Here is a 13,328-nt window from a genome sequence, read left to right as displayed (position 1 = left end):
CCAAACTTCAAGGAGCATTGCCGTAAATCTAGGGTGACTCACTCCTTTCTTCAGCACGGTGTATGTTTTCCATTCCACTCAGAATAATAGTGCTAAAGTGTAGTGAATCTAGGACAGGTGCTAACTGATGTGAAAAGGCCTTTCATATCAGGGCTGTTTTAAATGATAAACAAAGGAAATATTCCCACAACGCTGTCATGATGTGAGGTGAAGAACAGAGACACGATTGTTCTTTGTATTAAGATTTTGACACCCAAGTATTCATCAATTCATGTCCTCCTTTTTGCTAAACACCAAACATTGGCATTGCCATCAGACAGAGTGCCACTAAAAAGCTCAAGTGATGTGAATTCATTGTGGAGTTCTTAATTGTGCATGGAGTTCTGATCAAGATGAATTAATTAAAAGTAATCGGATGGATGGACAGAAACAAAACGTACTCTCCCCCTGCCTTCAGCCTGGTTGGGAGACCAAAAACTCTGTGGTCCACTCCAGGCACGTGCAGAGAGTGTTCGAGAGGCAGGGGCTGGAATCCCGTAAGAGGGCACTTTTGGACAAAGAATAGCTGATCTACAAGCTCTCAACGCGTCGCAGCGCGACGCGTTGAGAGCTTGTAGATCAGCTATTTTCGGGGGGCAACACAGCAGTCTTTATCTACTAATTAGTTAAACGGCAAAATGCTGCGTTCCAAGTTCAGGAGTTGTTTTACAGACGGGTAAAAGGGCAGGGGCTCAAGTAGGGCTTTAAGCAACTATAGTCGACTATTCACCAGTCGACCTTGTTGGTACTAGTTGACTAGTTGATAAGAAAAAACGTTTATTTATTTTTCGTTTTTGTAGGCCTCGAGATCAGCTAGAATGCTATATTATAGTCACCAATGTACACAGTTTTTAAATGTACAAAAGTATATATAAATGTACAAATACATATATAAATGTACAAATATATATATAAATGTACAAATACATAATAGGTAGTTAGTCAACTAGTAAAAATCACTAGAAGTGAAAGCGCCCTAGCCCCCTTTGATGTCTATGTGTGCACGTCCCTGGTGCCCACCCCACCCCCCTCCCCCTCTCTCTCTCTCTCTCTCTCTGTCTCTCTCTCTCTGCATGTTATGTTAGAGAGTGGCCAATCTGTTCATTCCGTGCTGCCTGCCTGTGGGTCACATTACATCACAGGCCCCGCCGCCTGTAAATCCTTCACCAATGAAACACAACACCGGTCGACCCCTGGGACACATTCAGGCGAACACAGACACCTTGGGGGGGGGGACACACAGTCAGTATGGTGACCGCTCATACTGGGAAATAAGCCTATTACGGCTGCTTTTGATGACACGGGAGGCTGAGTAACGAGAGTAGCACTGCTTATTTATTTAATGCCTTTATAGCCTTTTGAGCGTGAACTGAATTTACCTCGCAAATCCATGCAGCAGATAAGCGGGACAGAAAACTTAAGTTGAAGGGGGAGATTAGCATAGCTAATGAGGGGAGTTGATGTTGTTTGGCTAATCATAAATGGTAATGTATCCCGCACTGTCCTTCAGGAGAGACTGAATGACACGCGCATCCTTTAAAATATGGTAAATATGCGATCTTCGCATCTTCTTTTTGTTTGAGGCGAGTATATGTATGAAGTACATAAGAAAGGACTTATGCATATAAGCACTCCCTCCACTGGCATCCTTAAAGTTTTTTTTTGCCAGGTGCTTATTGAGCGCCTGGACTACATTTGCAAGCACAGCTAGTACTGACGACCGCAAAGACGACCGTAGTGGACAACTTTTCATGATTGGCTGCCTCTAGGCCAGTGGTTCCCAAACTTTTTCACGTCAAGGACCCTCCTAATTAGCCCGCGGACCCCCATGGGAAAAGATATGCCAGGGACCCCCCCATAAGAGAAGATTTGTACGGCTCTAGCGGTGATTCTCAACCTGTTTAATTTCAAGGACCCCCAGTTTGACATGCATTATTAGTCTACGGACGGACCCCCCATTTAATGGCATTCCTATCTCTGGGACACCGAATTTATATTGTAAAATCAATGTTAATCTAACTCTGAGAGTGTACAAACGGAACCAAGTGTAACTCTGAGAGTGTACAAACGGAACCAAGTGTAACTCTGAGTGTACAAACGGAACCAAATGAAAGCGGGCGCTAAAAAGGAGCTTGCTGCACCCGACAATTCATTCATTAGTTCTTCTTTAGCACAATCACAATCCCATAAAGAACTGAGGCCTGGGTGTAGAATATAGGGGCACAGTGTTAGTTTATGCGTTTGTAAACGCTCAGCGTTAACACGGGGGACTTCACTGTGAATTGTAAAAGAGGCACATTAGTGTTTATTGACGTCTGGAAGAAACCAGTCGTTAGACCTTTTACTGGTAAACCAATACTTTTCGTGTTAAATTTACATTCAAGACACCAGATTGACTTTCAGCTAAAAGCTTATCCACTTAAGCCCTGTACACTGACTCGGTTGACCAGGGGGTCCCCCAGGGGTCTATCCCGTGACCCACTCCTTTCCCCCCCCCCGTGTACACAGAATCTCCTTGGCGAAAATAGCCCAGACAAGCAGATCTACAAAGCTCTACAACACGTCCCAGTCCCCGACGTGTTGTGAGCTTGTAGATCTGCCATTTTTACCAAATGTTTGCCCACGAGCACTGTACAAAAAGCATGGAATACGGATGTGTGTATATTACAGGAAACTCCCGTTAAACTTTCCAACAAACTCCGGTAAACTCCCGAATTGTACCATCACACCTGTATATTACCGTATATTAACTGTATATGCTGCTAAACTTGAGATTTACGGGCAAAATACAGTGCCCATAATTGCTCGTCAACTACTCTTTTCAGGGGGGGACCAAAGCCAGCAGGGATAAACGTTGGGCTAAAATATTTCTGGTTCTCACTATCGGGGCTCATTGTATAGTTTAGAGAGGAAGCAAAGTGTTGTCTTGACTCTTCAAGACAGTAATAAATAAACAATACAATGTAAACTACGACAGGAAAAAATAAGCCAATCCGAGGAGCGGAAGCAAGCCATTGGATACCAAGGAGGAAGCAGATGGCCGGAGCGTTATTTTTTCTTTGTCTGGACAATGACGATGCCTACAGTACCCTAACCTCACTCTGTCACACAGCACAGCTGTCAACAGGGCAGAGGCAGAACACAAGGACTAACTGAGCAGCTCCTTGATAAGAGTGAAGGAATCAGTTCAGCCCCTCTCTATTCTTAGTCAGGGTCTGTCAGACCCAAAAACAAAAAAGGATTCTCGACTGCCCTGCCTGGGTTGGTGCATCGTCTTCTGTTGTCCTGGTTCATTCAATCGGCCTGCTCCTTATCTGCAGTGCAGACATTAGACGATCTGTGACGGATGGACCAAAAGTCACATCATCCCTAATCTCGCCCTCTATCAAATCATAGCTTTCTGCCATGGTGATGGTTGAGTGGCATCAGGCTTATTTTTAGATTAAAAAAGCTGTGATGTGGGCCTGGGCTGTGGCTCAATGGTCCAGGCACCTTGGCTGGTAATCCAGTCTGACAGTGTGCCGCGGGTTCGACGAAATATTTCGCTGGACACCCCCAGGCTCATACATACTCCAGTTTTTAACTTATCACTGTTTTAGGTGATAGCTTATCACCTAAAACGGTGATAAGAGTTGAGGCCATCATACTCGCGGTGATGTCCTTAAGGATTGACCCCGCCTCCCTGTGGTTTACCCAACTTCTAGACCAATCAGTGAACGGGGTGATAGCTCCAGAGTGAAAAGACTTGTCTGATAGTAAAAACAGAGAGATGGGTCTGTGTCCGCGGTGATAAGCTGATCATCACCGCCACTGACGTAATGGTGTAGTTTTCAAACCCTTTAAAATCACCAAAAAATTGAGTATGTATGAGCCTTTACTCTTACTGTGGGGAGTTCATGAATGAAGTTCCTGCCTTTTTGGTCCGCAAGGGAAACTTCCAGGAAACACACTTGACTTGGTTCAAGACACGGTTCAGTTCATAAGGTCCCAAATAGAGCGAAATATTTCACGAACACACAAACTTAAAAGAACCGCACTGTTGACATTACTCTGCATAATGAACATGAAAATAACAGGGTTGGTGGTTTACAGTGAATCTACAATGGTATGTGGATAAATTCATAATGCGTACTCCTCTACCACACGGCGGACCACAGCCATCAGCGTTCAGCCAAAACATCTTAACGTCTTAACTGTCCCATTTAATGGGAGAGGATATTTCCCCGGTTATGTCATGCATAGATTCCATTCTCCATGCTGTTACTGTAGTTCAGTTGACATACAGTCACTAGGTCATGTTTAATGAAGCCATGAACCCACTGCTGGAAAGTAACTAAGTACATTTACTTAGTTACATTTAGGCCTGACGGGCCTGATTTAAAAAAAAATTCTTCTAAATCCTGACAGTTTTCTGAAAAACCTATGTTTCTATGTCAGTCGTTCTCAAACATATTCATGTCAAGAACCCCAATATGTACAGTAAGTACCCCAATTGTAGCAGATAATTTCTACATTGCAGTATTGATACTTTTACTTGAGTAAAACATTTGAGTACTCTTTCCAGCACTGCCTTAGAAGACACTCTTACTAGAAGTATAAGGCTTGTTCTACTGATGCCCAGGAGATGAATATTACCATAGATCACAGGGAGGACGGGGTTCAATCCCCGGCCGGGTCATACCAAGGACTCTAAAAAGGGTTGGATTTGGGGGTAAGTCCCTGCGACATACTAGCCGTCATGTCCAGGGGGTGTACTTGTACATCAAGCTGCCGCTCACGCTACAGAAACAGGAGATAGGCTCCATGCCCTATTGGCCTCATGGCTACAGAAACAGGAGATAAGGAGATAAGGCTCATGCCCTATGGGCCTCATGGCTCGGCAAGGCTGCTTAAAAGGTTAAGAATACAAAAAGATCAGCCGTTTGTTTTCATCTAGCTGACATACTGTATTAAGCATCTTAACATCCTAGTCAAAATTCCTCTTGAGTCTCGAGACATGTTGAAAAAAGAATGTATTCGCGTTTGGGCACGGAGTCCCATCCGAAAAGATTTTGTGCCAGGGAAACCCCATAAGAGAAGATCTTTCAAAAACAAATTCTAAAATGTCAGATCTACAAGCTCATGTTGTGAGCTTTCTATTTTGAATACTGGTAGATCATAAAAGTGTTTAACCCATTTATGATGGTGTCATTATGTTATAATTTAGCTGTTGAAAAATAGATTTACAAGCTCGTAGCGCAGCACTCGGTGCCTCTTTGAATATATATGCTTTCAGAGCAAACGTTTTTAACTCAAATCTTTGCTTCTGGGGGGGGTCCCTAGAACAACATTTTTTCAGATTGTGGTCGGCTGCCAAATTCATATAATGTTTGGAGTCCTTGACATGACAAACTTTGAGAACCTACTGTAGAAACATAGGTCTTTCAGAAAACTGTTAGGATTTAGAAGACATTTTTTCAGAATCGGTCTCAGGTCAAAATGGGTTAAACTGATTGTGATGATATAGTCACTAGTTTAGCCCGGGGACCCCCTGGGACCCCCTGTGGTACCCCCGGGGACCCCCTGGTACCCACTCTGAGAACTCCCTCGCTCCAGAAGACTCACCTCCAGTCTCTGCACCATCTCCCTGATGTCTTCCCCGCAGTTGTCGTGGGCGGACAGCATGACACACTCCCCCCTCTCGTAGAAAATCTTAATGCTCATAATCCCCGAAGTCCAGCCGATGACGTCTCGACAGGAGCAGTTAAAGATCACGTTCCTGGACTCCTCCTCGATGAGGACGATGAACTCGTTGGAGACGCCCAGCAGGCAGTCCACGTCCAGCGACTGGCCGAAGTCGCGCGCCCGCACGCTCCAGGTGACGGCGCCCACGCTGAAGAGGTGCGCGTCCTTGCGCGGCTTGGCCTTGTCCTTCTTCTTGGCGCCCAGCGTGATGAAGCTGAACTTGACGGCCGAGTCGACGGTGGCCGTGCTGACGAAGTTCTCGGCCAGGTCCTTCAGGTACTCCTGCCGCGTGCGCGTGGCCATGGCGCGGAACTTCTCCGACTTGTGCGCGGCGTTTTCGCCGTTGATGACCTTGGCGAGCAGGAAGTCCCGGAAGACGGCGCTCTTGGGGAAGGTCACGCTCTTGGGTATGGGCGGGCCGAACGGAGGCACGTCTTTGGATCTGGACACGGCCACGCTGGAAGACACAGGAGGAGACGGCATCAATGATAGTGCTACTAGTAACACATTCTGACCTGAGATCAGATTCTAAAAATGTCTTCTACATCCTGACAGTTTTATGAAAAAGCTATGTTTCTATGTCAGTCGTTCTTCGATTTCCCAAAAATAGCAGACCTACAAGCTCGTAACACCAAAAAAGGTTCCAATGTGGCCCGCATGTTAATATCAGAATACTGATATAGTATTGATTTCAGCTGTTTACAATTCCAAACCCGCTTTAATTACTTCATGACTAGTATTAAAATGACTAGTACTTAATGACTAGTATTCAAATGTTATTGTCTTTTTGTGTCCAGTGTAGTTATGTTAACAGTTCATAAAGTTAAGATAACTATAACTAAATGCATTTGAAATTCAATTAAAAGGTTACTTTCCAATAAAAAAATAGCTAAAAATTATTCAGGGTTTCAATTCAAATATAGCAAAAATAGCTATATCTATAAGCTCAAAACGCGTCACATTTATGCGACGCATGTTGAGCTTGTAGATCGGCAATTTTTTGCTACGACAGTCGTATGCACTTTGGCCCCTCTGGAGTGAGTGTGGAAATATATTGGCCCTCCTCACCATCGTCAACCCCCCCCCCCCTGGGTTAAAGCGTAGCATTCTGGCCATCCATACGGAGAGAAATAAACGGATGGAGAAGAAAATGTATTAAATTGATTTAGGTAATGAGTAGTTTATTCGAAAGATCTGTGAAATTAAATCGCTTTCATTTCTGACGGTTAAGATCAAACGTTGGAGTCTAAAAAGGCATGACTCGTTTGGCTCCGCTGATTAAATGGTATGTTATTAAACAGGAGCCGTCTTGACTTCAAACAACCCTTGAGCAGAAAAGTCATAATTCATAATTTCAAGGTGAAAAATAAAGAACTGTACAGCATCAAACAGATACAAAAAAGAATAAAGCCTCGTGATTCTTCTCTCCCCGTTTCTATGAAGTCACGAAACGAAAGCAAACCTGGGAAAGCATTAGCGACACCGCTATCATGATCATTACCCTCAAATTAACCCATTCTGACCTGAGATCAGATTCATACGAGGTTTCCACTGGACACACACTGGTCTGATGAACCCATTCTGACCTGAGATCAGATTCTAAAAATGTCAGTCGTTCTTCGAATTTTTCAAAAATAGCAGACCTACAAGCTCGTAGCGCGCCACTCGGTGGCGCGATATGAGCTTGTAGATCTGCTATTTTTCAATAGCTAAAGCATAACATGATGCTAACACGAAAATGGGTTCCCGTTCAGAATGGGTTAAGTTGCCCTAAATGTTCAACACTCAGACCGTTTAGCAGGAGGGATATCTTTCATGTGAGAGAGAGAGTTCATCAAAGGATAAAGACATTGTTAAATTGTCTTGGGGGGGGGTTTAGTACAGTGGGGTTCCCTTGGTTTATGCCGGCCCAGTACCCATAGTTACCTCTAGGTATTTAAAAGTACCTGGGTACCTATGGAAGTCACACCTCTTATGGGTGTGGTTTAGTCTTAAGGGGAGTTTTCTTTTCACCTACTGTGTAATATAATAAACAGACAGTAGGTGGCAGTAGGGCAGTAGGACAGAGGCCAGTGCAGTATTCAGCTTGCAAATTTAATGAAAATTTGAAGGGATGTGCCAGGGACCTGGGGGGTCCCTGGCACATCCCTTCAAATTTTTTTGAGAGGATATGCCAGGGACCCCATAAGAGAAGGTTTTTACAGCTATAGCAGTGACTCTCAACCCGTTTAATTTCAAGGACCCCCAGTTTGACATGCATTAGTCTATCTATGGAGTATGGAGGGGGGGTCCCTGGCGTGTCTCTTCGGGTGGGGGTCCCTGGCGTGTCTCTTCGGGTGGGGGGTCCCTGGCGTGTCTCTTCGGGTGGGGGTCCCTGGCATATCTCTTTAATCTGAATATTGTCTTGATGATTATTGATTATTTTGAGCTTGTAGATCTGCTACTTTAGCCCTTTTTTAATTTGAATCCTTAACACCCCCCCCACCCAACTATACAGCTTGCAAATTTAATGAAAATTTGAAGGGATGTGCCAGGGACCCCCGTTTGGGGGGATGTGCCGGGGACCCCCATTTGAGAGGATATGCCAGGGACCCCCATAAGAGAAGGTTTTTACAGCTATAGCCATTAGTCTATGGAGGGGGGGTCCCTGGCGTGTCTCTTCGGGTGGGGGTCCCTGTCGTGTCTCTTCGGGTGGGGGGGTCCTTGGCGTGTCTCTTTAATCTGAATATTGTCTTGATGATTATTGATGAAATGTTTGCAATTAAATACCCCCTGTTCTGAGGACTGTACATTAACTGTACATTAACTAAAGTTTGCAAATAAATGTAGTGGCGTACAAATACAATATTTGCCTCTGAGATGTAATGGAGTAGAAGTAAATAAAATACACATTAACAACTATACACAATTTGGCCATTTTAAAATGTGTGAGCTTGTGGATCTGCTATTTTCAAAATATTTTTATATATTTGAAAACTTGAAATGAGACAGAAAATCTAAATTAAATTAAATTCAAAGGAGCTTTATATATATATTATATATATATATATATATTTATATATGTGTGTGTGTGTGTGTGTGTGTGTGTGTGTTACTGAAAAAAAGTAAAAAGACTTTTCACTACTATTGGTATGTCTGTAAATCTGTCCTTCCCTCCTAATTTGTTTACTCAAGATTCTTTTGAATTTCTAAATGCTTATTGTGCTACTCCGACAGAACTCACTAGGATCTCCAGCTTCAATTGTCTCTTTAGACATGCTAATAAGCTGGTCAGGCTACTACTTGGCCTCAACCCCCGAATCCAACTAACACCTCCACACTTTGAAAGGCTGGAAGGGCTTAGGGTTGACAACAGAGTACAGCATCTTGCAATGGGTCTGGTCCACAAGATTCGCTACACACCACCAAGATGTACTTTCTGTGCTTGTTTATTGCAAACTGTTAAATAACCGAGTCAATTAATCAATCAGTTATATACCCCATATTACAATAAAAAACTAAACTAAATGGAAAGTGGAAACTAATGATATATTCAAAACAAACAACCTAATGTTAGGGTTCATGTTGATTGATTTAATACTTTATGAACGGTATGCAGGGGGGGGGGAAGCACAGGAAAGCACCTACAGTTTGACATGAAGTACATTTCAGTTCAAACCAGACTCCTGTAGGCTACACTCTCAGAGATAAATGAGGATTCCACTGTATAACTCATTGATGGATTGACTACTTTATTTGTAAGAAACACGCACATAAAGTCAAGTTGAATACAAACAAGAGTATGATATAAAGCGATTGTGATAAAAGCGCTATATAAAAGAACAATTTACCATTTACCAAAAGGATTAACCCCAAGATATGGCCTGTTTCCATTGAGGTCCTGTGTATTCAATTAATCAAAACGTACAGCCCAGAAGTTCTGTACGGTTAGGACATGTAACTCAGTTTCCACTCCATTTTGTGTGCAGTGGATGCATAGTGTAGTCTGTCACTTCTGAACATTTTAATTCCCTTACAAATACCCCATATTACAATAAAAAATAACCTAAATGGAACATGAAAACTAATGATACATTCAAAACAAACAACATTGCGTTAGGGTTCATGTAATTGATTGATTGAATCCTTTAAGAACAGTGTGCAGGGAAAAAACATAGGAGAGCACAGTTTGAAGTGAATAACATTTCACCCTGGCTCCATTGTTTGGGACACAGCTAAAGGTGTTGGATGCGCCGTGGGGGGTGGGGTAATATGAACTGTCTTGCCAGGAAACTGTGAAGCATTTCAGCTCACATAATGTATTAAACTCCTGAACATCATTAAATAGTAATTAAAATACTCTATATTCTCTTGCATCCAAAGAGCCTAAAGTATTACCGATTTCCAATACTTTTACTTCTACTCCACATCTCAGAGGCAAATATTGTAATTTGGCAGGCAGACAGACAGACAGACAGACAGACAGGCAGACAGACAGACCGACAGACCCTGACTATCTATGCCACTATTTGTAATAGAGTACATTTAATAGAGTTAAATATCTATAAGGGTCCATTTGGTTAACAACTATCCATTTAGCTGGGGACCACCTGGAGCCCCTCAGGGACCACTGTTTAGGCAGAGAGGGAGGGAGTGAGGGATGGAGGGAGGGAGAGAGAGATGGAGGGAGGGAGAGAGATAGAGTTGCCAGGGACCCCCATTTGAAGAGATATGCCAGGGACCCCCATTTGAAAAAGATATGCCAGGGACCCCCATTTGAAAAAGATATGCCAGGGACCCCCATTTGAAAAGATATGCCAGGGACCCCCATTTGAAGAGATATGCCAGGGACCCCCATTTGAAAAAGATATGCCAGGGACCCCCATTTGAAGAGATATGCCAGGGACCCCCATTTGAAAAAGATATGCCAGGGACCCCCATTTGAAGAGATATGCCAGGGACCCCCATTTGAAAAATATATGCCAGGGACCCCCATTTGAAAAAGATATGCCAGGGACCCCCATTTGAAGAGATATGCCAGGGACCCCCATTTGAAAAAGATATGCCAGGGACCCCCATTTGAAAAATATATGCCAGGGACCCCCATTTGAAGAGATATGCCAGGGACCCCCATTTGAAAAAGATATGCCAGGGACCCCCATTTGAAAAGATATGCCAGGGACCCCCATAAGATAAGGTTTTTACAGCTATAGCAGTGACTCTCAACCCGTTTAATTTCAAGGACCCCCAGTTTGACATGCATTAGTCTATGGAGTATGGACCCCCATTTAATGGCATTTATATCTCTGGGACCCCCAATATTTATATTGTAACATCAATGATAATTTAACTTTAGAGTGTAGAAATGGAACCAAATGGACCCTAACCGCTTACTCAAATAAATATTACTTGTAACAGTATGTATTTCAATGTATTTCAATATTACAGTATTGATACTTTAGTTTACAGTACAAATTTACTGCATATTGCTAGAAGCTACATATTAAGACTCAGTGCATGCAGCTCTGCTCATCATGGGCCGACGCCACCTGGTGGTTGAATAGCCACTCCACATATTAAAATAAACCTGTGGGTGTGGCTGAGAATCTGGGGGTGTGTCTGTGGGTGTGTCTAACATAAATACCCATAGGTACCCATCAATGTCATTTTGAGATTGAGGCACAGACGAATAGGACTGTACCGTACTTTATCCTCAGCAGTTTGTCTAATTCCAGGGAGAAGGGTTGCAATAATTGGGGGCTTGAATCAATGTCGTCAATGTAAGTGTTTTCATTCCAGACAGGGCCGTATACTCAGTCTCTGCCTGGGTGGATTGAGCGATAAGTAAGGCCTGTTACTGTTGGTATGCGGTCAGGTTTTCAGCTGGCTCAGGGAAGAGGACGACCCTGCCATGCATAGTCCACCATAGATCATAGGTGAATGAACTGTATCTGTCTGTGGGCAGGCATACAGCTGTGCCTGTGTGTTATGTGTGAGTGTGTGCGGGCTGTATGAGTTGAGGATTAGAGGTATAGGTATTTTTTATTACGCTGTAACATTTGACTCACTGCTGTCGTTTAGCATCAGTGCAATTTTAAATGTACTTTTGAAATGAAATGTACTATTTTGTAGTAATATAATGTATTTTGTTATGTTTTAATTTATTTCTGGACTCTTAGAAGATTAGCCAAAAGGCTAAAAGAGATCCAAAAATATATCACTCAGACCTTCACAACAGATTGATGTATAGCTGATGCATGAGACTTGTTTACTGATGCAAGCTCGCATGGCGGATGCCCTCTGTGGTTACCTGTAGCAGACGTTTTCAGTGCAGGGGTTGTGTGGTTACCTGTAGCAGACGTTTTCAGGGCAGGGGTTGTGGACTTTGTGTGGTTACCTGTAGCAGACGTTTTCAGTGCAGGGGTTGTGGACTTTGTGTGGTTTACCTGTAGCAGACGTTTTCAGTGCAGGGGTTGTGGACTGTGTGTGGTTACCTGTAGCAGACGTTTTCAGTGCAGGGTTTGTGGACTTTGTGTGGTTTACCTGTAGCAGACGTTTTCAGTGCAGGGTTTGTGGACTTTGTGTGGTTTACCTGTAGCAGACGTTTTCAGTGCAGGGGTTGTGGACTTTGTGTGGTTTACCTGTAGCAGACGTTTTCAGTGCAGGGGTTTGTGTACTTTGTGTGGTTACCTGTAGCAGACGTTTTCAGTGCAGGGGTTGTGGACTTTGACGATGACAAACACGTGCTGGAAATGAGAGCGGATGTTCTTGGGCGTGAAGGGCAGCGCCCCGGGCTCCTGGAATACGATGGTGACGATGTCGTTGCCGATGTGCCTCTTCCGTAATAACTATAAAAACATTAAAAACACAAGAGGGGAAAAAAGGGACACATGAGAAAGATGCATGAGAGGAGTGACAAAGGCCATAAGAGTATAATCATAAAAATAATACATTTGAAAACCTTGAAATGGGACATTAAAGCATGATGAGTACTTTGTACTTTTGGTACTTTTAAGTACATTTTGATACCAATACTTTAGTACTATGACTCAAGTAAGTTTAGAATTCCGGACTTTTACTTTACGACGTATACTGGAGTACTTCTACATGGCTGTATTGATACTTTTACTTAAGTATAAAACATTTGAGTAGTTTTTCCAGCACTGAGAGGAGCAGCACTGAGCCGCTGAGCGAACAGAGAACATAAAAACTGCCAGTACTGATTATTACTCTGTTATATTGGAAGGATTACGAGGCTGTCACTCAGGGAAATTAAATTGTCTTTTCAATCCCTGCTCGTCAAAAGGGTTTCATTGCATATCCATTTATAGTCATCTTTAGTAATATAAAAAAGTATAGTTCATTTCCACACGATATTAATGTATCACAGTTCTAATACAGATGGTGTGTTTTCCAAAATGAGTTCTACAAAGTGTCAATTTTGTAGACGTTCGGAAGAAAGTTTTATTCCAAAGATGGGTATACTTATCTATACTTTTTCAAATTAACACTTAATTTCATCTCCCCCCTCCTTCAAACTGGAAAGAACTACTGTAGGAGCCAAAGAGTGCTTAGCTATAGTGGTT

At 43.0% G+C, this 13,328-nt stretch overlaps 1 protein-coding gene across 1 annotated transcript in view; it reads right to left on the bottom strand.

Annotated features, from left to right (window-relative positions):
• Window positions 1-13,328, bottom strand: part of LOC308328543 (signal-induced proliferation-associated 1-like protein 2) — a gene marked incomplete at its 5' end in the record, with an annotated part of 108,680 nt that overhangs the window by 68,370 nt on the left and 26,982 nt on the right. Inside the window, 2 exon segments of the mRNA XM_080782445.1 lie at window positions 5,644-6,220; window positions 12,433-12,590. Of these exon segments, the coding sequence (XP_080638571.1) occupies window positions 5,644-6,220; window positions 12,433-12,590 (735 nt within the window).

This window comes from Protomyctophum bolini (assembly GCF_963924005.1).
Source record: "Protomyctophum bolini genome assembly, chromosome: 14".
Taxonomy (NCBI): Eukaryota; Metazoa; Chordata; class Actinopteri; order Myctophiformes; family Myctophidae; genus Protomyctophum; species Protomyctophum bolini.
The sequence above is the reverse complement of the archived record's forward strand: the minus strand, read 5'-3'. Positions and strand labels throughout refer to the sequence as shown.